The sequence below is a fragment of the Apteryx mantelli genome, chromosome 3 (assembly GCF_036417845.1).
Source record: "Apteryx mantelli isolate bAptMan1 chromosome 3, bAptMan1.hap1, whole genome shotgun sequence".
Classification (NCBI taxonomy): Eukaryota; Metazoa; Chordata; class Aves; order Apterygiformes; family Apterygidae; genus Apteryx; species Apteryx mantelli.
This window is the reverse complement of record NC_089980.1, coordinates 22,607,662-22,633,097: the sequence shown is the minus strand read 5'-3', so window position 1 is coordinate 22,633,097 and position 25,436 is coordinate 22,607,662. Positions and strand designations below refer to the sequence as shown.

Genomic DNA, 25,436 nt, shown 5'->3' with positions numbered 1-25,436 from the left:
GTGTCTCAACTGATATAGCACATAACTATAAATATTATAGAACGTTTCCTCAAGAAATATAAAGACAATTTATGTATTTGCTCAAGAAATATAGAGTAATTTTAATCTAACTATGACAAGAAATTTAAGAATTGTAAGAAAGTAAAATTCTCTCAGCTGTACTTCACTGCTGTCTGGAAATGCTCTGAACGGCCGAGCGGACCTGCTAACTGGGACATGAATGTAGGTAGCAAATAGTAGTAAAAACTGCTACTAGCAGCCATGAGAAAGCTGGAGAAAGGGAAAAGAAAGGCAGAACATCCAATCTTCAGTTGCAGTAACTCAAAGATTGAGGAAACGCACAGACATAAACTGATTGCAGAAATGATTCTGCAACGATAACTTGTCTGAGGCTGAAAAGGAGTCCCATGCAGGCTCAGGAAACTTCTTGCCTTCCCATCTACAGTCTCAACCACAAAACCAGCTTTTCTCAACTCAGGCTACACTGGAAGATGGGAACCTGGATACCAGACTCAGAAGTCACTGAATTTGAATCTGAAGTGAATAGTAACAGGAACGTATACGAAGAGAAATACTTAAACAGGCGAGTCTTTCATGCATTAACACGTCACCAAAGAATACAGAAATAGTTGCTTTGCCTAAATGTTAGAATCAGGCACAGCCCCAATGAAGAGCACAAACTATGAATCCATGCTTCCATGCCTGTAGGAAAAAGGGAATAAAGATACAAACCGAGTCAGAGAACAGGTTTTCGTAATTGCAGCATACATCTTTGTGTTTACAGGTTAGACAGAAATGGATCCACAACATTTATTTTTAACACAGTGATGAAATTTTAGCCTTTATTTGTAAACATCTGCATTTCTGTATATGCTCAGTCTCCATTGGAAATGAGTCATCTCTCATCTGGGTCATAGTGGGCCTTACCTCCACTAACAAAAATACCATATAACTATTTGGCACAACCAACAGCCATCCAAGGACATCAAGCTAGTATAGCTGTTGTAATTCAGGTTTATACTTGTATAAAGGTTTTTATGACAGTTCAGGTTTATGCTGGCAGATAAAAATGCTTTGCTTATACTTGGACTTTTAATCAATTTTAGTATCCACTTTTACAACAAAGTTAATCTACAAGGTTGGAAAAATAAGTGACTGATTTAACTGAGAATTAACTCCCACCGAAACAATATTTTCCTCTGCGCAGGCCAGAGCACTGCTATTCACAACATCATACACCAGGCTGTATTACCGCTACAGTGGTCTCTATGGCTCCGTAAAGGGTAAGTTTGGTTCATCCAGACAGTCACGTCCACATCACTACGCAATCCCCAAAATATACGGGTTTGTTTGGATGGTGAGATACAGAACTGAAGTCTGCCACAGAGTCATCGGAGGACCTAAGAAACATTTGGTGGGAAGGACCAACGTGTAACGACATCGCTTTGGCAATGATGCAGACATGTCTCCAGATGCTTCCCCTACAGTCTCTGCTTCCACAGCTCTCCCAGCCCCTTCTGCATACCTACTAGTTTGCTTAGTAAATGCATGTTTTGAATCTGTCTGTTCATCTAGCTTTACACTATATTTTCATTATGTCCCTGTAATTATACAGCAAAAAATGTTTTCCCAATAGAACTTATAACTTCTTTCAGACAGAACTTTCAAAAATTAACTTTGACTTATTTGTGGTATAAAACAAGGACAAAGGTACCTACACAACCATTCCTCATCCCCCTTGTTTCCCATCAAAAATCAAACTACATTTCCCTCTGTTTCCTCCACCTGCAAAATATATTCAGTGCTGAACAAATGATGATGATGAAGTTCTTCAAAGTTAGGGAGGGTTAAAGGTCACACCTGCTATCAAACTGTTTTGTTTCGAAAAGCACGCATAAAGAAAACCAGCGTACACCAAAATGAATTCCAGCAGTGTAACCAATCCCTGCAGCTGTTGTGATGACTCTATTATATCAGTCAATAGGAAAAGCTATCCCTGAAAACGATGCCAAAAAATTCTTTAGTTATGCTCTAAAATACAGAAATGCATAGCAAAACCAGGTCTTTCCTGCATAATTAATTAATGCTGCTATGTCTAATTTTTGAATTATTATACTTCCATTTAGTCAGTTTAAATAACACCACTAACTTCCAAAAAAAAAAAGTCAAGACAAGAAAGAAAAATCCTCATCAGTTTACATGAGAAAGAAATGGTAAATTCCATAAATTATGTCAGGAAAAAAATTTATATAAAGTATGTTATCCTACCAGAAAGCCTGGGACAGAGCTCAATTCGATCTGCATATTAAATTACCTCTTTACTTAGTAGTCACAAGTTTGATACCAGAAAGTGACATCCCATTTGTTTGTGATGGGACTAACAAAGCCAGATTATTACAGAACTACAGTCACTGATAAATATCTAATACATACGATATCAAAGATTGAAACCAGAAGGGGAAATAAAAGGACGGGCTGTATTCTACTACCATTTACCACAAGCCTCAGCTCCTATTCTACAGATGCTTTTCTTCATTCTGTCCTTTCTAATGGCTAGTTTAGACTGAGCATCATACAATTAGGAACTACATAATGAAAAGAAGTATAGATCGGTTTAAGCAAGAAACAGATGTTTTTAACATGAAATTTATTTGGTTGTCTAGCATCCTTCAATGTAACATGGTGAAAAAGAACAGTGGTGTTTCTAAAAAGTGTGGCTGTAAATATCAAAGTTTACCATAGGAAATAACAATAGCAACAGAAAGATAGATTAGAGCACCCGTTTGGACTGTTACAACTCTAGTATTCCAGCCTAAACAATCACCTGACCTCAGCTTTTCTACTCATATTCTGAACAAATGGGAAATATAATGCACTTTCATGTTTGTGTACACTTGAATTGGGGCAGCTCACAAACATGAAAATACTATTGCTTTAGATGTTTTTCAACCTGAGAAAAAGAACGGTACCAGTAGCCTAGTTTCCTTAAGCAAAATATGCCATGCTCTTCTGTCACGCTCTGCGTTCAAGTTCTCAGTACAATCAAAGTTTCCATACAGTTACATCATTGAATTATTTTTCTCATGAAAAAGGATTAGCACGAATATAACAGAGAGGGGAGTTTGGCCCTAATTTCAAGCATAGTAATGAAAAATAAGCTCTTGAAAATCAAAAGAATTATTATATCTCGTTCTACAACCTTCATGTTACCTGGACATTACTTGACCCAAAGCAATGTTTCATGAGCATGTTCCTCAGCATAGAACTGTTCCAAATTAAATGCTTAATATTAAAATTACAATTGGTTACAGTTTTTACAGTGTATTTGCTTCACTGACTTAACACATTTCAGGTGAATACAACTTCCAAGAAACCTGAACAAGTACATAAGTATTCTAAGACTTTCTTTGCAGTCCTTCTTCACAAATCTCAGTTGTGAAGACCACCTCAATTACGGAAACCCCTTTTGCTTCACACTACGAAGAATAACATTAGCTGCTTCAGGAGTGGGTGCAAGGAACCCTATAGAAGGCAACAATGAAATAGAAAATGATGAAAACAGGCTGTCTGTTGATGCATACTTTGACGACAGCTTTCTACCTATTGCAAAGCAACCAGCATTTTAAAATGTGTTAGCAGTTATCAGTAACCTCACAGGTTGAAAATTATACTAATATGATTCTGAACATTAACATTCCTACCTACATTAATAGTATAATAGTATGTTTTTTCTAAGTCAGTTAGAAAATGTCAATACATTTCAAAACTTATTTTTGTACTAACATACCCAAACAATGCCTTCCTAAAACATTTAAAATCACTTATTATAACTCTACATATTATCCTTCCTAAATATTTGACTTCTGAGTTATTTCTTGACACTTTAAGATCTGATTCGTTTCTATTTCACAATGCGTAGATGTAGAGACTGGAGCTCAGAAGAAGGGCTCTTCTCCATTCCTCCGAGGCAGCAAGAAACCCATCAGCCTTCAAGCTAAAACTAATGCCTGCGGGGCCTCCACCCCAGAGACGGAGCAACACAGAGGCGCTGACTGGGATTGTCATGCTCTAGTCTACAGTATAAGGCAACATCTAACAGCATCACAGATAAGTCTGAAACTCTCTTCTCCTCTGTTTTGCTCTTGAGAAATAGCAATTAAAGGAAGCACAAAGCTGCTGCTCCCGGCAGCAATACCCAGCTGACTCTGGTGCTTGCTCTGCAGCAGCTGAGCTGAAGATGACTTGAGGAAGCACTGCAGTGCTCTTCCTGCACATCATTGCCTGTAGTGAAGCAGCTTCTCAGAAACTCCCAGTGAAATGCCCTATAAGCAATTCAAAAAGATAAGCACCAGTCTTTGCAACCATTTTTCCTACTTCATTGCAGCAACTGGTCTCAGAGGAAAAGTGCAGATCGCTGATAAATGCAATCCTCTGGCAAATTGAGCTGAGAACCATGCTCAATTGGGTCCGAACATGAACAGTGATAGCGGACCACAATTTCAGGGCTCAAACACAGGTCAAACTGCAGCAAAGAAAGTCACTGACAGAAACCTGGCAGATAGGAAAAGCCTAGTTTTCTAAACTATGATCCAGAGAGAACTAACTGTTCGCATGGCTGGTCTTCTTCATTTTGGCACTAAGCTGCACAAAGTTTTGAAGATAGATTAAATATACAGCTTATAGCTATTTATCCACAAACACAATTGAAGTAGTTTTCATAGGAATGTAAAGCGATCACCAACAGAACTACAGATAACTCAGCAGAAGAAGCAGTTACGACAACTGCTCTAGCAAAATGGGATCCAGAGTAAACAAAAATTGTAGATGTTTACACAGATCTATACCAACTTAAATTTCTGGAAGTATGGACAAACATTATGTTTTACATAATCTCAATTCTACTTTTCTCATGTAAGTATTTGTAAAAGAGATCTATTATTTTCTTGATAAAAATAAGATCACATGCATAAAAACCCTTATGGTGTTTGGGTAGTTGTCAGGGCACAAACTGTATCTTCTGTTTGAAGCACCTGACATACCATAGGTGCTATCATTATCTAAATAAATAGCAATACAAAAAATTAATTAAAAAGCTAATAGCACAAAAACTAACTTTGCTCTCTTGCATTTCACTATAAAATTAACTTGAGTCAAAAATATTATGTTACAATAAATGGCTGTACTTACTGAAAAAAAAAAAATCAATATAAAGACTCTCCTGTCCAAGGATTATGAAGTGTTTAACTCCAACACTTTACTTTGTCAAAGGGAAGCTATTCCTTTGTTGGTAGATCTGGTTACAAGAAGTGATAAAACATAGCTTTTTGTCATTACTACACTCAAGGATAAGCTAAATCCCTGCAGGATAGAACAAGATATGCATCATATTGTACACCTTCCATTAGAACATACAATACCAACTAAATCCCTGCAGAGGAAGAAAATCCTAGTGTTTTCAGCATGTCATTGACCCATGAGAAAAACTTCAATCGCTTTTACATATCAAGCTAGTTTTTGCAGTTATATGAGATATAACATCTATCTGCTCTATCATTTTAACAATCAGAGCAATCACTCAGCCAACATATCCAAGTGATTTAAGTTGCCAAAAAACTTTTTGCAAGCCTCCCAATTTAATTTTCTGCTATGCTGTATAGAGTTTTCCTTGACTCTGATCATGAACTCACTTTTGATGCTTTTTAAACATGTAGTGTTTACTGCCTTTGTCTGCACATAGCTTTGTTTATTTACATCTATAAAGGAAGTATAAGACAACACACAGCAGAAGCAGGTTGTAGTGAAGACAGAGAATTCACTTTTTTGATAAACTGCTTTTAAGTTTTAATGAAAGCCAGAAAAATGCAAAGAATTTCTTGTTGTCTCACAAACAAAATGTCAAGAAACATTCCAAAAGGGTTTTTTTTTCCCTCTAGATTATCAGGTGAGATGATCTGAAACTAACTACTACTTCATCTCAGGAAAATGTGTGAAAACCCAATGTTGCATGTTTGCTTAACCTTATGCTTGTGAATTACTTCTGATAAGTAATTTTTATGCATAAAATTAAGCAGAATGAAAGCCAGTACAGAGACCAAAATCAATAAACTAACTGGCAACTGTATTATAGATGGCCATTCACATTTTTACAGTTGAGATTCCAAGCTTTGTGAAGGCTCCTGTCTGTTTTTCTTGTATTCTTCTACCTCTTGAGTTCCAACTGAGGATCTATGTTCACAGCAAGTATGAGCAAATAATATTGCCTTTCTGCAAGGAAAGTAATTTTAAGTAACGTGTTAATGACAACAAAATCATTGTCTGAGTAATCCTTGCTGTAACTGATTTAAATTTTACCATGAAAATGTATGCTCCACTGACCTACAGCACGCACACAGGGTAAAAGCATATTCCTTTGGCATCAGCAGCAAGCCCTATATACTTAAGTGTAGTCAAGAACTTGCTCATTTTTTTTCTGCTATTAAATCCATATTAAACTGACAGTTTATTGACCTACTTCACAAAAGTGAAAGGTAGTTTTGACACATCCCAATCACAGACTTCCAGCTTATGCCAGCATACAACAGATTAGTTCAGCAGAAATACATGTTTCTTCCAGGTCAACAGATATGCAAAAAGGTCAATGCAATCAGATTAACATCCTATACATACGTATTTTTATTTGGAAGTTATTTTGATTAATTTAATATCACTGCACAATTTATTATATACTAAGGTTAAAACTTCTACAAATTTATAACATACAGATGACTTGAATTTTAAGTGCTCCTATAAATATCTCAAAGGTTTTGGGGTTCTTTTCCCTTTTGTCTACTGCTCCATATAGAAGGAATACATGCAGGATACCAAGCTCTACATACAAAGTCTTCACCTTCAGGTTTTTTAGAAGATTCATTTTTGCAATACTGACTTCTGATGCCTTCCCTCTTTCACCTCCCACAACTGAAAACATATTATCAACTCCTAAGAAAGCTAGTTCTTTTCCTTAAGAGAGTCTAATCTGTTCATTGTCTTTAACAGGAGGTAAGTCATCTTCTCTGCAGGAAAATGTCACAGTGTATGAGGAAACTATTAAGGACTTATGCATTATATACCCGAAAATTATTTTTCTTCTATCCTTCTTTCCCTCAGAAATCCCTCTTCAAGGAGTCCAGCCACTTCTAAAGATAGTTCTCAAAAAGAAAACTACCATCATACATACTTAAAATGGATCGTTCCAGTTCTAAGTGGCAAAGTTTATAAATTTAAAGTATATTCTTCTTCAAAAGGTTTAAACATAGCTATGTATGCTTTCCTTTAGCTTCTGAAACACTAAAGGCAGGACCACATATAGTACTGCTTGGCAAGTTAAACAAAAGTTCTGAACTATTTAAGACAATAAAAAAGGCTTAGTAAAATACCAGCATGAATCACTATTTGAAAACAAGCCAGCAGCTAATTTGGAGCAGACTAATATTATTTCAAGATCCGTCACAAGTCTAAAACCATTAGCCGTTTTTCTTTTCTCTGTAATTACAGTGAAATTAATAGATATGTTCTGGGATTTAAATGACGACTAGAGAAGTTTTCAGCAGTTTCACTAGCAAAAAAGTTCCTTCCTTAGAAATATTTTATTTCAAAGCTGTTTTTATTACACTTCCCAGTTTAATGGAGAAATGCAAGGTCATGATCACATCTTCTGTTTCTCGGACAGACAGGAAATTAACATGACCCACCAAATCATAACATGCACACAAGCAAAAATCCATCCCATATCAAAGAGGATGGAAGAGATGTACAAGACCTTCCATTTTAATACATGTATTTCTCCACAAAGGCTGTACTCTAGGTTCTTACAGGCATCAATAACTGAAATTAAGGATATGCACATTTGACTCTGAAGCACGAAGACTTCAGACTGTCATCACACTTCAGCTGGTGTATGCTTCAGTCTTCCTTCCTGTGCAGATGTAAGAATCTGTGAATGCAGATCACCAGAGGGTTCATTTTTGCTTACCATAGTCTCCAAAGCTTGGACAACCTCCTTTGATTGAAGAGCTTCTTTGAAGATAGAATACAATCCCCAAGAGTTTCTCCCAAAGCGTTTGACTGACTACAGGGATAAACGCTACTTTTTATCTTTCTACATGTTTAGTCTTTTACAGCACATGAAAAAACTCTTGCTTTACTTAAGCAATTTTCTTCTAAATTTAGCAAAGTATTTCTCCTCTAAAATTTTAGTGTTAAGCTGCTGTTCTAATACTTGTGAATTTTTAGTCACTTAGAAACTCATAAACGACATAAAACAAAACACATTCAACACCACTAAAAGATTTTAAAAGGATTTAAAAGGATTTATAAGTATCTATAGAAAAAAGGCTCTTTACTCTTTGCTTAGTTGAAAAACTGAACATATGTAATAGGCCATCATCTTCTGTATCTCCTGAAATTATATTTGTTATTTGAGTTTTGTTTGCTTAGTAAAGAGCAAGCAAAAAGAGAAATATTTGCTGAACATTTAGAGTTTTTTGGTATTTTAGCTTAAAAAAAAAAAAAGGCACTGTAAAATTAGCCAGCAGACCATAAAACAGATTTAACATGATCAAAACTTTTTACTGTTTTCTCAGTAAAAAGTTAGAAAAGTTCACACACACACCCCCCCCCCCGAATGAATGTACTAGACATCTGATGAACTGGAAATGTAACATAAGAATTTCGCAGAAAGGTATCCCATTTACATAACAGAAAACACTGGAAAAGTGGGAGAGGATGATGCATGTAAGCTTTTCTAACCCAATACATTCGTCTCTTCATTTATGACTTTGCTAGAAAAAAGTTTAATTTCCAAAGTAGATGGTTTAGACTTTCTCAGTATGGGATTTCTGCCTATAACTCCTCCCCATCTGTATAAATCTATTAGTAGTACTAGGTAATTTGTATTTTGCATTAACAGTCAAAGTTTCAAGAAATTTGTTTATTCAGCAGATATGAACGGGAGAACTCTCACAGCAATCTTAGTGTAACAAAAACTAGTTAATGCCAAATTGCTCAGGCGTGTTGCTCAGGCATATTTTTCTCTTGCATTTCTTTTCCATCCTTTTACTGTTCAAGCATGTTTTACTACTTAAAAGCATGCACATCAATTATTAATTACTGGGAGCTGAAGAAGACATTGAAATATTATCAGAGAGGAAGGACAAATGATTTTGGAATGAGCTGGAGACAATTATGGCAACTTATAAATATCTTTCCAAAGTCAACTCTCCTCATTCTGCACTACTGCCTGGAAGGCAAACAGAAAGCTTCCAAGAACAGGGCTTTCCCAACTCTTCCAAACACCATCCCTGTAAAAATGCTGAAAACCAAGTAGCTGGTCATGTTTAGGTTTTGACTTTCCCTCTTCATTTTCTAGTGTTGCCTTGTTTCACATTTGAACCTTACTGTTACCTACCATTAATAGTGAATGTGAACAACTATACACGGTCAGAGCATTCCAAAATCAAGCTATCTTTTTTTTGGCTATTCCTCCACATGTATTTTTTCAGTACCTCTAAATATAATGTGTATGTAAATGCTCAGTTCTAAAAGTTGTCTCAAGCACAACACACAGCCTAGTCCTTTTCAAGGAGAAACACAGCTGATGCTACTTTTCCAGTCAATTTAGTACAAAAGAAAGCACTTGCTTTTTTTTTTTTTTTTTTTTTTTTTTTTTTACCATTTCGCTTGCATTAGCAGTTAATTACATCTTCTGAGGACTACAGTTCAAAGGCCCAGCAGATTACTAGTTAAGTACTAGCTATTCTGCTGTTCAAGGAAAGGTGAGGCATACAAGGCACGGGAAATTCATTTTCAGATACGTACAGTCTCTGCCTCTCACAGACTCCGGGTTCTAGAGGCCAGAATCCTGCAGGAATGGTACTCAGCTGCACTCAGACCAGAACAGGAATCGTAGCTGTTCTTTTTTACTGCAAAAAAATGCTTGGTTCAAAGCAATCTGAAGTCTAGACAAACACTAATGCTTAATTAGTGCAACTAAAAGCCTACAAGAATCCCTTGGACTGTCTAATGAATGAGATCTTTTAAGAGCACTCAATTTTCTTTCTAAGCATGTTATTTTTAATTTGGTCAACCACTGAATTGTAAATGGCATTTTTTATTTGTATTCTGGTCTCTGTGTGTCAGCCCTTTGCTTTAAGCTCTGTGCAAGACTAACAAGGAGTGCAGCATGTTGTTTGTATAGCTGACTGCACAATAATTATCCTGGGAACTATGAATGACTTAAGAAAACCAGAATAAACCTCTTGCATTAACACTGTGTGTGATAACTTTTACAAGTAAGAAAAAACAGTAAAAATGAGAAAGCACAGCTCAACATGATGACTCCCATGAAAACAATTTTTTCCAGAGGAAAAAAAGAACCAATTTATTTGTTTGGTTACAAGGAGAGCTCTTCTTTCATACTTGCACAACAGAGAACCCCCATTTGGGCTCAGATTCAGAAGGATGCATGAGATTGCTTTACATTCCTTTTCCTTTCCTCCACTGCATTAAAATCCCCAAGTATGCCACTGGGCTGTTAACACTGCAACATGAAAGGGAGTATCTAATTTGTGGTTCCCATTTGCCTCCAGCCTCCTCATTCTGGGAAACCGCTGGATAAAGATTTCCTATTTTAGTATGGAATAAACAGCTTAAATGAGAAAAAAAGAATTCGGAATTTTTACTGTTCCCGTACAAATTACTGACATGCACGAACTCCTGATCTATAACAGGAATCAAGGTATTTGCAACATACTGAACATTAAAAACATTAGTATGTTGACAAATGACAGAGCAAAATGAGAGCAACAGCTTCTGCCTTTTAGTTGCTGAAGGCTTATAAAATGGTTCAGAAACAACCTTCAAAAATCCGACCTAACAGATATATATATTTATATTTTTTAAAGATATGTGCTTTTAACCTTCTAAGGGCAAGGGAATAAATCTCTTTTATTGATCTTTAACATAGTATATACATATGTATTGTATACAAGACACTAACGCATGTTTCATCTAAAAAGTGAAAACAAAAGAATCTTCTAATGCATTAAATACAGCAGAATCTAACAATTTTTGAAATGAAAAATACTTAGATGTGTGCAAAATACTTTGTTTAAATAATATTCCATGTAGGAGGTTTTTTTGTGAACAGTTAATATTGCTGAAATGAGAAACTATATTATAAAATATTGTAAGTGCATGTATAAGTATAATCAGCTCAGCAAGCCTTGCAAAATGCACTAGATAACAATTATCCTTTTCCTGGAATCAAGCAGGGAGCTGTTTCATAACAAAGTCTTGTTATTAAGATTGGTATTTGGCAAACGTTCCCGTGCTTTCTGAAAAAACAAGAGCTTTTTATTTCTTTCTGGTTCTAATCTTTGTGCGAAGTAACTAGGAGCAAAATATAAAATGGGTAAGAGGCAGCTATCATGCTCTATCTTCACAGCTTTTCAGCTACACATTTTTACAGAACTCCCTTTTTAAAGTGTTAATTAAAGTACTGAAGTATATCTGTAATAGTGTTTAAACAGTGTGTGGCACAGAAATACATGACATATAGCAGAACTCCAAAATCCAGAACTGTGACATAAATCTGCAGTGCCAAAACAGTTTAAAAGAACGTTTAAATCTAAATGAACGGAAGATGTCCAATAAGTTTGAACATATTAATGCTTTAACAGTTTCCTGACTCTGAAGTATTATGGTTTTGCCCTGCTTAAAATATCAATCGGTCTAGCAAATGAAAAATTTGAATCCAGCAATTCAAATTTTAGTTGTGGCCCAGCCACTCATGCGCTCTATTGGCACTGCTACTAATGGTGCTGTTATTCTCATCTCACAGCATTTTGGGTGCTCAAAGTTCTAGTTCATGAAGGCTGGAGATGGCGTGAATAGCTCCACTTCCCTTAAAGGAAGCATGTAGCAGGCATGACTGCTGAGAAAGGCTTTGGAAGCTAAACGTTTAAAACCAGTGGGACAGAGGTTGGGGAAGAATCTACATATTTTCCAAAGTCTTAAATTTTAGCCAAACTAATGATTCTGTGCAGCTTAAGCTGATTTTCTTTTTATGTTCTAGCTTGATATGACTGTTATATCATGGCGAGATCACATGTGTCTTTTATTACAGAAATTTTATCAACAACTTTTAGTCCATCTATTTACCAGAGATAATTCAGATGCTTTACAGAGGGGTTTTCTTTACTTATCTGCTTTAGTCAAAAGCATTAACAATATAGTCTTGAAATGTAAATAATGGTAGGTGATATAGAGCAGGTCTACTCCGAGCGAGGAATACTTGTATGAATTTATGGGCTCAGTCTTGCAGAACTGCAAATACTATGCTCGCTGGCAATTCGGAGTAGTTTCCTTATCAGCCACCACTTCTTTTGCAGCTCCCTGACCTTCTGTCCTCTTTCTTTTGTCTGTGAGTTCATAGTCTTAAGTCTTCCAAGTTGTACTACACAAGATAGATTCCAAAAGAGTTGGTATCAAGATCAGCAATGTCATAGGTAGTTTTCAACTACAGTTTTCCAACTAAAAGTTCACATACGAGTCCAAGAGACGCAGTCTAATTTGGTACCAGAGACAATAGCTGTACACAGAAGTGTGTACACACATGCTGTCCACAAATCTATTATGACTTACTGAATGTTTTCTGCGCTTTCTTCCTCTTCTGCTCCAGTTTACATGCATAAATTTGTATATAAATAATAGATTTTGAAAAATAACGGGAATGATTTTAATTAAGAGCTTTCCAGCTTTACATTGCTTTACTGCAGTATTTAGTTCTGCTAGAATATGCAATCATTTATTATTTATTTTATCCTGTTTTCATCCTATCAAACATGCTGCTGAGCTGCATAGTTTCTTTCTGCCCTAGTGACTTCTAACTCAGTGCTTCCAGCTCTCAAGGGTGAGTCTTCATGCTTCTTCCACTTCTTCTGGATAACAACAGACTAAGAGCTTTGCTTGGTTCTTCTTCCTCATTTCTAACTTCTACGCAGGCAATGCTGTTGATGATTACAGAAGCAGATGGCGGTCAAGGAGCAGCAGTAACTACCCACCTTCAAAGGGCTCTAAGACCCACAGGTTTGCCGAGATACAGAACCGCCTTCAGACAAAACACATTACATCAACATAAGCCTCTCAAAGGGAGAGGGTGGAAAATCTTCCAGAAGCACCTGAAAAGAACTTGTTGCACCGTGCTCCATGAAAGGTAAGTTTAGAAACCGTTCGTCAGAAAGCAAACTGAGTCCCCAGACAATTACATTCTAGTACGGACTGACAGCGGGAATTTCACAGAGCATGTGCAGTCAGATATTCTGCCCACTACAAAAGGGGTAAGAACATATTTGAATGAATTACATCTTAAATATAGGCATAAAATAATACAACACTTCCAAACTCTTCCAATCTCAAGTACCAGAGACAAGATCTTCCAATCTCAGAAAAATAGTTTTCTAAAAATAAAATCCATCAGTATGATTAGGATAAACAGTTGAACTATTTTACCTTCTTTTATAATAGACTTGTCACGATCACGTTGTATACCCATAAATATTAAAAACATTTTATTTCTTTTATGTTACAAGCCTTTCACACCAATCTAAAAAATTACCAGTTGCCCAGAGATTCAAGTTACTGTGTATAGAGGACATTCCCATGTAATTTAGTTTAAATTTAAAGCTCAACACACCACAAAATCCCAGATCCAGCCAGCTTTCAGAGGATTGGACAAGTGTGGCACTATTTCAGTCTGTCTTCTTTATACACTCCAATCCACAATGATATACCAGGCCCACATTCTTTTAATATTAGGTCACTGACAAATGTTAAGCCTTGGGCTTAAAAACCTGACAAAACCTGTCGTGCCGAAGCAATTGGTTACCTGCCCAGAGCTGCAAGCATTAGTGATACAGCTTGCAAAAAGCTTTCACCCCCTCTATCTAATAACATCCTTTTCTCCTTCCGACTTAAAATTATAACAATATTTAAATGCATATTTTTAAATACAAAGAACCCAAATGAAAAGCATTTTGACTACACACTGAATTTAATTAATGTATCCTACGAGAACTTGCATTTTAAATAACCCTGTTAAAACATGCACATATTATGAAACTGGATGAATTCCAAGTCAGCCTTGTAAGAAAAGTATCTGGAAAGAAGCTTTCGTGCAGATTTTAGGCTCAAAATATATTAGATTGTGAAACAGAGACCACATGTGAATATCACATGCACAGAAGTGTTCTTTTGTGAAGAGAAAGTTACCTGACCGTGTCAGGGAAGAACACACAGTTTTATCACTTATTCTCTTCAGCACTGTAAAGTAACAACCAAGTAGCCAGACTACTACTTTCTGAGCACATGTTCATTTGCAAGTGTGCATCCAGTTTCTCCTCCTTTTTAACATCTACCAGCATGTCTTCATCAATAACAGCCTTGCATTATGATAAATGGGATTCACAATGCAACAGGACGCTTAACATTTAGACATACTCTGCAGAGTATTCAGAAGAGGAAAAAAAAAAAAAAAACGTGGCTCCATGCCCATAACAGTTGATAAAGTCAGATGTGTGCATTCCCCATTAATGCAGCCACTGCCAGTTAAAGCAGTTAAAATACATACAGGAGCCCGGCTCCCGCAGCACGGCATGGGACTTGAGTCCCATTTACCTCATCTTTAGAGCTAAAAAACAGTTGAAAGCAACCAGAGGCTGCAAGGTTTTCAGAAGACAAACTAATTAGTTTGCTGGCCTATGAGGCATATTGCAAGTATCTTCTCTTTCAGAAAACTCAGTTGCCCTAGGTAGAAAGAAGTCTAGGAAAGAAACAGTAAAAATTTTATAGGGATATGTAGAGTATGCTAATGCAGATAGTTAACAACTACAGACGCTTTAAAGGTCAGAATCCATCCTTATTTTGACTGCTAACAGTAAGATGACAGTTATCATAACTTATAAAACAGATCCTCAAAAAGGTACATCATTGGTGAGGAAGTACAAGGTGAAGAAAAGCATCTTGGCTCAAGATCCTAATCACAACTGTTCAAACACAAAATCCTAGTATTTGTGAAGTACTGTGGAAAACATTTCATCGTATCTGAGAAGAACTTTTCAGTGCTCTTTTTTCTAGAGTAAGAATAGAAACCCATATTATGGATAAAATTTGTTCCCTTTCTCATAACTATGGAATATAGACAAAGTTTAAACAGTCCTGCTGCACAAGGAGAAAAATACAGGATTTAGTGCAGCTACGTTGACAGTTTGAGGTATGACTGACTTTTCTATAAATGCTCAACCTCCTGCATACCTTTGCATACAGAATCATACAAAACTTTTCATCTTTTCTTAATATTTAATCAAGTATGGGATGGAAAAATCATGTCCAGCTGTAAGCGGTTCCAACAATTAGGATTTTTGCCATGTGTAAGAGGGAAAAACTGGCAGAGGCAAGCTGACTTGCACTTTATATTAACAACCTCATTTTCAGCTGCTTTCACCTTAAGGAAAAAAACTTTATTCATTTTGACATTTTCCACATTGGATATTTGTCCTGGTCTCATATTTTCAGAAGTTTAAAATTAGTCTGTACATTTCATCGAGACAAAATGCATACAAATTGGCTGAGAAATATTTGGAGCTTCAAGCTCTAAAGCAAGGATGCAGATGTTGAACAGTAGGGAGAAGGGTAACTTTTATTATCCCAGCGAAAAAACATCCAATTTGGCTCAACTACAACTCAAAAAAAAAAAAAAGTTTCATAAAAGCTCAGAAGTGTCTTGCATTGGGGAATCAGATTTTTAGAAACTGACTCTTGGACTGAGAGTGAACTTGCCCAGTACCAGCAGGCTGTAGTCAACTTTCCTTCCAATTGTTGCTCCTTGAAGCTGGGACTACTGTCACTGAACCTCCAAAACTAACGGATATAAAGAGGAAAGTTCTTATGAAGTGGAGGAGAGAAAGGATTAAAACCTTTAACAATACCAAATTTCTCAATCCTAGCACAACTTTGAAGTTTGGCAGATACATACACTGAATATACATGAGGTCAACTCACTGAAACAGCTGATCTGACAAGGAAAAAAACCCAGTACATTTACGAATAGAGTTGTTAAAAGTATTTTTCAATGTGTCTTTTTGAGGAAAAATGATTTTCGATTACACTATGCAGATGTACCAGTTTTTTCAGTGCTAGCTATCTCTGCACTGTTTTATCTCTCGTAATGTAGGCATGCACTGCATCTTGTAAAAGTGTTAATGAGCTTCCAAACGATCCCCAAGAAGAAAGAAAAAATGGCCTTTCTTGTTTAGGAAGAACAAATTAATTCCAAAAATACTCATGTAGAGCAGCAAAACTAGTTTCCTGACTTGGTTTCTTCCAAACAATAAATCCTAAGTAAGAATGAAATAAATAATTTCAACCAACTACACTATTCATATGGGTTTGCCCGATTTAAGCTGGTAACATATCAAAAATTAACATGGAGAAGCACTGGGAAAGAAATTTGGGTCACCTTCCTTTCTAATCTTCTGCTTTCACAGCAAAATGAAATGAAGTGTTCACAGAAAGAGCTACACATTTTGAGAACTAATCAAATTCAATCTGCTTACCTTATCCTGGCTATATGTTGCTGCACAGGCTGATGCTGAAAATGATCAGGCCATGGATGGTGAAGGCAGAAGGACGGTGAGGGCTGAAGACAGCATGCAGGCTGATATATGGGTGTATGTTTTTGGCAAATAGATGCTGAATACTCAGTATGTGGCTGCATGCAGCACGAAGTCATAGGAGATGGTGCTGAGCTGCCAACCACTGAATGACATTCTTGCTTACTATTATGGCTACTTAAAGGATGATGGTATGGGCAAGGGTGGCAGCATTGCGACAACATCTGCTGAGTTCTTTGGTTGTCTAAAGGCAGAAAAGATGGTTTGATTGTACCATTAAGTTGCAGGCAGCCATTCGGACTCGCTTTTGTTCTTGGTGTTTCCTTAGATGGGAGTTGCTGGACGGTGACATCTCCATCATTAGCTACAACGATACCTGGGCTCGTAGCGCTTGACAAGATGCTGCCGTTGCTCAGAACCACAGAGTCGCTGACACTGCTCATAGCCATGCTCCCAGTTCTGGATGGGTATGTGACGTTCCTGAAGAAAAATAAAGTAAATGTGCAACAATTTCAGATGCTCAGAAATAAGTTTAGATTTAAATCAGTAAAGCTCCTCTCCCATTTTTACCTTTCACAACACGGGAAAATGGAAAGGAGTCACACACAGTGTTAGGAATGTTTTGAAAGACTTTCACTTGTTTGGCAAAAAGTTAAAGTGAAGTTACATAAATGCTGGGAGATTAAACCAAAATATAAGTCAAATGAACAGACATTTGACAGTCTCTGAGCCAGAGCCAAAATGTAATGTTTGAGATACAGGGGAACAAGCTCATTTTGTACAATATAAAGATTAAGTAGAAAACAACTACTTATGAAAACAGATTTCAGTATAAACTGCAAAACTGTCCAAACCTTGCACTGCAGTTTGCCTGTGTGCTCTGAAAGCCAGCAAGAGACAGGACTGCACAGCAGAGCATGTTTAATACTGATCAACATGGCCATTTCAGTAACCTGCTTTCCTGTCCTCCCACTTCTATTGAAAATCAGGCTTATTAATATTTTTGAACAGATTCTTTTAAAGTGCCTTATTTAAATAAATCAAAACACTTCAGCAGATACCTGTCAAGATTTCTAGATGATGGATTAAGTCTGTAACAGCAGCTCAAAATGAACCGTTAGGAATACTAAAAATATATAATGTAACCAGTATGTTTTCCCCAAACTTAATAAATAAATAAATAAATAAATAAATAAAAGTATGAAAGAATCCTAGGATCCAATTATGGCTGACTGAGAAGCTCACCCTTCAGATTGACAGCCATCCCAAAGGCAATTAAGAAATGCACTGGGCTGTGTTAGTTTAAATAAATAAAGGGTATTAAAGGTTTTCTTCTCATATCTTGTATTTTTCAAGCAAGTTGTAAATGAATTAAAACTATTTATGCTGGAAAGGTGACTGCAGCGTTTGGCTCAAAACCAAAACTGGTCTGAGGTACTCGCAACAGCTAATTTCCCTGTGTTAACTATAATCGTGCTTTAATAAGGTTTGAAAATAAGTTAGAGATTGTTTTGATAATGTAATTTTGATAAATTGCATGGAAAGTGAAACATCACACTTCTCTAGGACATGAATTTGTTTCACAAGTTGTATGGGCTTTTTTTGGGAGGAGGAAAGAAGAGAAAGAAGAATCGAGGAAGAAAGAACACTAATTATATACTATTTAGAAGAGTAACTCAACACTTGCTTAAAAAAAGAGAATGAGTTAATTACCGCCACTTTGGCTAACTCAATGTTACCTCTTTAATACTGGATTTAATTAACAACATTCCAAGCCTAAATTGCAAGGCCTGTGTTATAGGCACCGGACTTTGCAGAAAGACACAACAAACAGATTAAGACGGATAAGTAAGAAAGTTTCTAACTAGTTGCCTTCCCCGTTACCTTTGCGGCGTGCTCAGAGGACTAAGCCCGCGGGGCCAGCTGAGCTAGCCTGAACGCTAATTCGGGCCAGGGAAGTGCTCTGCGCAGAGGAACGCCTCCCCCCCCCCCCCAAACAGCCCCCGCCGCAGTCGCCCTCCTGGCCATAACTAAATGCTCAACTTCTGAGGCAAAAAGAAGATTAATCCTGGGCTATTTGTTCTAGATCATGTGCAGAGCCGGATTCCCCGTGACGGCAGTTGCGTCGAGATAACTAGTCAGAACAGGAGGATTTGCTGCTAAGCAGGAATATTTTCTCCAGAGTCCAATTCCTCACATTTTTTCTCAGCATCCCCTCCCCCGGCCCCTGCAAGTCGAGCCCACTGAGGACTTTTCACCGAGCACAGAGAGTAAATTCAAGTGGCCGGCTAATGTTTGCCTCAGTCTGAAGAGACATATTAGTTATGTGAAATACTGCAGTGTTTGAACAGCCCGGTTTTCTCCCAAACTGCAGGCAGCTTCAAAGAGCCTGCTGGAGTGGACAGAGCAAGAGCTGGACATCAGGAGAGAGAAAGCTCCTATTGGGGCATCAGGCCGTGTTTTAGGAATTTCTGCCCGATTATTTTCTCATTCACTCACATAACAACTATGTTGCAGGGTGATGTTGTTGTATTTCTTTTTCTAAATGACGCACACCCATGGCATTGCTTGAGACTGCTCTAAACTTATCAAAGGTACAATTCCTCAGGTTATTATTATGGCTGAGAAAAAAAGGTATGGGGATATTGCAAACTACCTTTCAAGAAGACATAAGCACCATTGTTTTTGCTTTAAACCCAAGACATCTGTAGCACCCGTGAGTGAGGCAACATAGCATAATTGGTAGTAACTGTTTCAAGTCCCCTTATAAAGAAAAACAAGCATTTATGCAGAGGGAATATATGCATTACACACACACACACACGCAAGCTAACACAGATTCCTAGAAACTGGGCACTCACAGCAGTACGGGAATGCAGGCATGGGATATTTGGTGTCTCCGTGTCCCTCCTCAACACTGACACAGGAGCTTTAACTTTTGCTCCAAACAGGCCAGCAGCCTCAATTTAATATGAGGAGAGGTAAAATGCTTTATTTTCAACAGATGTAATATCCACCTGCATGTCCTTGAGTATAAACACAATCTTCAGAAGGACTCTTTAAAAAGAGTGAATTCAAAGAATCGCCAGAGATCCTCATCCCCAGTAACAAAGCAGTGGAGTGATATAAGCCTGCCTTTGTTCTCTTGTTGAACAGACTGTTCATGAAATATTTCAAGCTATAAAAATTTTAATAGATCAAGCCAATTCATTCTTTCTTCCTAAACCTTGAAAGATTTGTGAATTTTGTCCGTTTTCAAAGAGTCTTTGAGCAAGGCTTGGAAGCATCTGCTTACCTTGAAGCTCTTTCACAGCCGTATTGAAGTAAGCGAGACCACTCTGCCTGCCTAAGGCAGCCACGTGATTAAGCGCTTTGCTCAATCAGAGCTATGAAGAATTAGGATTCAGATTAATTTTCAATGTAAAATAAAAGTTGGGCAGTTTGTTTTCATTTAGTTTGATAGTTTTTTCTTTTCTCAAGCAAATGTAAGATGGTTGATGTCCCTTGACAAGTCTAAGGTACCTGAATTTTGTTTCACTGATGTCTAAGGGTATTAAAGTTATGTTACAACTGTATTCAAGACATTTACATCACAAACAAATTAATATACTAAGGTGTTCCATTACATTTGTGTCACACTATATAAGGAAGTGCAACTCCACTGACACCAAACCTTTACTTGCAGCTGTCACACCAAAATATATTCTTATAATATATTCTAATTTTTCTGCAGTATTTTGACTCAGCTATCACAATTGCAGTGACTGGCAACTTACTATGCAATGTAATGGCCCACGGAAACATTTAACTAAGAATCTCAGCTTCAGAGGATGCACAAATAGGCAAGTTAGAGGTAATAAATGAAACCACAAAAATAAAATAAGATTTTAATAACCCATGGACTTGGGAAAACCAACAAGCTGTGCATTAGGGAAAAAAATCTAAAAATAAGAAGCTTCCAAAAGGCAATCTTTGAGAATTCTGAACTACATCAAAGCTTAAAGTTTATTTTTGCTGCATTCCTCAGAATGCTTTAGGATTTATATTCTCTAACATAGAGGATTTTTTAGACTTGGATTATGTTCATTTACTACTCTGGCCACAAGTGAAAGGATTTCTCTTTGATTTAAAGTTTTATTACAAAGACATTTATCATCCCAATTTACAGCTGAAGGCTTTGAAGTGATGGACACATATTCTGAATAATGTGGTTATGGATAATACAGGTTTTAGTATAGACAACCCTAGTTAACAGAAGATTAAAGAAAATTATAAAAAGTGTCTTTTAACCTATATGTTAAATACATCACACAGCTATCCACCCCTCTCTGGACACATTTTAAACATTAATGTCAATTTAGAAATTATGCCAGCTGGAATGCTAATGAAAAAAAAACTTAGAAGAAAAACTAAAAAAATTCTAGAAAACTAGAATTATCTTTAATTACTGTATGCTTGATAACAGTAATTGCTAAGAAAGCACTTAAGTCATTCAATTCAAAACAACAGTTTGGAACAGTGTCATATCTGGAAAGTAGCACAGTATGTAGAGGCAATGTTACTTAGTGACAGTTTTATGGAGTAATCCCTCTATTATTTGTAGAGCTAACAGTGAGCACAGCTTACCCAGCAGACATCTGCACTGCAAGCCCTGCAGGAAATAAAGTAATGCTGTACCACACTGAAACTAGGTAGGATTTGGTGTTCCCTAACTAGCATGTTCTTTTTAGATTTGGACTAAGTTCACCTGTTCCTTTGGCTGTAACTGAGAGAATTTTTCTGTGCTTTAAAGTTGCTTAAAAAAACCCCAAACCCTCCAGAACAGACTTAAGAAAACAGTGGTTCAACAAATCCCACCTGGGTTCATAATGCCTGCAACTGAGAATGATAGCAGTGCAAATACAAGAGGGAATAATATAGTAGAAATTTAGTATAACCCAGTATATAAGTATAGATAATTTATAGATCTTTAGAACAAGTTAGAAAACAGCTAATTGGTTTACATAACTGTATTAAAAAAAATACTATCCCCCCTATCCTAAAAATCTTACATTAAAATAAAACTAAACTGGTTCATAAGATTTCACATTTTTCATTTAAGGTAGGACAAGGCTCAGACTTCACTTGAAAGTCATCTAAAGCCTTTCAGCTGTAGTCAGCATCCTGCCATGCAGTCAATTACACTGGGTCAGGTTTTCTGGACCTTTCAGACCTGCCGACTATAAGGCATCACGGTTCTGACCCAAACACAATGTCTGAAGTAACGAAAAATATCTTTCCATGTCAAAAGCTCACCTAAGGCAGTTTAATTATAAAAGGAGTGCCTTCTCGAAACAAGCAATATTTAACAATCCCACTGCAACCACTAAGCCTCCTTTCAGATAAAATATTATCATGGACTTGCAGCCCCTTAAGACTACACAGGCTTTTAATGTGGCAAACGGGTTACGTGGTCTCAGCCTGTTAGCTCAGATAACTCCGCTCCAGCCTTCATTTGCTGTGCCAGTCAGTGCACCGCCACGCTGGGGAGGGTATTCTCCCCCTTCGCTTCACCAAAATTCCTTGCAGCTTTGCTTTTTCTCAGCCTTCACAGGAGTAACAGGTGGTGCCTGGTATTTGATATTGTTTTTTATGGGAGACGTCTAGTTATCTATCAATGCAATGTTCTTCAGGAAGTCAAACAGCTTTTTAATGTTTTATGGTTGTTGATCTCCATTTTGGCTCTCAGCTAGACATTTTTTAAATTCTCTAGCTCTAATTCCTATGTGCTCACAATGTGGTGCTTGGTTTCTCTGAATACCCTGATTCTTGCTTTTCTATTTCAGCTGTAAATGACAAGATCTTCCCTAGAAAGCTTTCACTGTATAAAACACAGAAGTTTACTCAAACAAACCTCCCTGTCTCTTCCACTTATTTTTCAGACCTTTAAAGTATATTTGAAAAACACGTTTTACCTTAAACCTTATCTTTACCTTTACCTTATCTAATTTTATTTCATTAGCACCACAAGTTTACATGATATACTTACTGATGCAGCTGCTCCACTATGAGGATTGATACAACATAGTTCATATTTTTGAGAAATGTGATTATGATCAGCTTATTTTCTGAACAGTCTGTAAATACAGATTTTCTCAATTAACATCTCCCTGTTAACAAGCAGATTTTCAGCAAACTAAGTACTTTTACCATGCAGTAGTAGTTAGAGGACAGTTATGAAGCCAAAGAGATCTGCAGAATAAAAAATTCCCCTCCTCCGTTTTGTACAGTGTCTCAAAAAAAAAAAAAGAAAAGAAAAAGCTAATGCTTCCATCCCTCTCAACAGCATGATATGTTATGAAGCTGCCCCATCCTGAGCCTGAGACTCCATGATTTCATTTCCTGCATTGCAGGTTGGCTCAGGAATTGCAATTCCTGTGACAGGGAGTTTCCAGATGTCACCGTGCCAGGACTGTAGCTCATGCTGCACATGGGCACCAGTGAAGCAGTGCTGCCAAGCCAGCACAGAAAATGACCCACCATCAGCAGCTGCGGGGTGAGGGAGCACAAACTGGAAAAAACCTCCACAGGGTGGGGAAGACAGTATTTGCAAGAACTTAATAAATACATCTTGCTTTTAAGCTAAAGTTACCTTTCCTGGCACAAACAATAAAACACAGCAAACCACTTACAGAAATTATTTGCAATGCTTTGGCTACAGAAATTATTTGCAATGCTTTGGCTACAAAGCCCTTTTAAAGTCAGGATTTGAAACAAAGGTAATTGTATAAAATTGTATGATCACACAAAACTTCTGGAAGATAATTTTCATGGTTCCTTGCTGTTACTTCTATCTGTAGTTGTGTGGGGTTTTTTTAATGTATATACATAGGGAAAAGGGATGAGATAACACATTAAGAAAATCAGAAGAAATCTTCAGATAATCACAGTTTGGGAAAGAGATACAACTACAAACAATATGATGAGAACAAAACATACTACTTCAAGAAAAAATGTATATAGTTTTGTAAAGTAGGACCACCTCAGTACAGTTTAAAAGCAAGGAAAGCTGTTTAAAAAAAATGCTTACAACTGGAACACTGTCATCACACTAAATCTTATTTACACAACTTACTGACTTTCCATTACCATATGAAAGACATTTAAGTTTTTGTAATTGCAAATATTCTGATCCAAAATAGCTCTAATCCTGCTTACACAGACGAGGAAAAAATAAACACATCTCTCTTCTGTATGTAAAAGGAGTTACTTGTATTGAAAATTCCACAAATTTTTAGTTCATCATGCTGTGGGAATAACATTTAAGTGAATATAGCTGCAAAAGGACACAAAAAGAAATACTCTTAGGATATACCTACAGCTTTGCCCACCATCAACCTGATTACATTACTGTTATGTAATAGGGTAAGAAACCTCTTAACCATCTGCCTAGAAAACAAAAAATTTTTTTCAGTTCAAATTTGAAAGCAATATTTGAAAATCTTTAAAGAATCTGTTGCTAATTATAGCACGTTCCTCATGTTTTAATATAAGCATGAACATTACTTTGCAGCGACTGTATACGAAACAGGCAAAACATTAAACAAGAATGCCAACGCACACCAAGCAGGTATACATGAGCTGTCACGCCTGTTTGCTAAAGACAGAGTATTCTTTGTGCGCAGCCAGAGCGAGCAGAGCAGAGGGGTTTTTAACAAGCATTTTCTTGGGAAGCTCAGCATTCTAGAAGTGATTTTCCCTTCACTTCTGAACAGCGCTTTTAAGTCTTATGTTTGCTGAGCTGCACTATGAAGACCAAATGAGAAAACACACATACTATTTTGGTAAAAGGGTATATGCTTAATTAGATTTTAACATCGGGGGTTTGTTTTTCTTTCTCACGAGGTTCTTAAGCTTTAACACAGCTCTGTTCCAAGCTCTCAGACGCTTCTATCCAGCTGTAGTCTTTTACAAGCAAAGGAGCCTACTTATGTTACAAAGTAGCATTTTAGTGTAAATAAACTGAACATACACAATAGTCTTAGTTAAATCTACATTGTAATGCTTTCTGAAAGAGCAAGTTGTTTCAGCTGTGACCCAAGATATACTGCAGAAAAGCATGGCTAGATTTAAACAACGTAACATAAAATACTTTTAAACACTTACCAGAAACAAACAAAAAAAGATTAACAGCTACAGAAAGCAGCACTCTCTCGAGCAAGGGATCCTGCACCCAGGAGCAGCCTCCTCAGGCGATCGCCCCGGCGAGCGGCAGGTTCGGCGCGTCGCTCGGACCATGGCGCCCCAGCGAAAGCCGGGCGCTGGCGGGAGCTGCCCCGCAGCCCTGCCGAGCCGGGGCTCAGCGACAAGAGCCCCCGGCGCGCGCCGGCCGGGCAGCTTCGGCGCTGGGGCTCGCAGCCCTCGCGCTCCCGCAGGACCGCGGCGCTTCCCGCCTGCTGCACCCTCCGGGGCGAGGTCTCGCTGGCAACAGCCGGCAGGCCGAGGGCCTGATCTCGGCGCAAGGTCAGCAAGCCAGGATATGGAGGTGACATGTAATTTCTGGCTTTTTCCTGCTTCTACAGGAGTGTTCAACCAAGCGCTGCTGCTAGTTATAACTTCCTTTGATCTGCTTGATTAAAGTTGATTGGGAGATTAAAGCCATATTCGGAGCTTCATTTGACTGCTTAGACTCACTGTGATTGTTAGATTTCTAACCGCTGTGGGTATTTCTGTTTTTCTATCTAGTCTTCA

General features: G+C 37.4%; 1 protein-coding gene across 3 annotated transcripts in view; it reads right to left on the bottom strand.

The window, feature by feature from the left end:
- Positions 1-25,436, bottom strand: part of DISP1 (dispatched RND transporter family member 1) — a 95,482-nt gene that overhangs the window by 18,585 nt on the left and 51,461 nt on the right. For 2 of the 3 annotated variants that reach the window (XM_067292904.1, XM_067292903.1), the window contains exon 2: positions 16,650-17,186. In XM_067292904.1, the coding sequence (XP_067149005.1) occupies positions 16,650-17,155 (506 nt within the window). In that variant the 5' untranslated portion in view covers positions 17,156-17,186. Of the gene's footprint in view, positions 1-16,649; positions 17,187-24,851; positions 25,097-25,436 lie in introns of those variants that run through there. The other variant, XM_067292902.1, reaches the window with a different exon arrangement.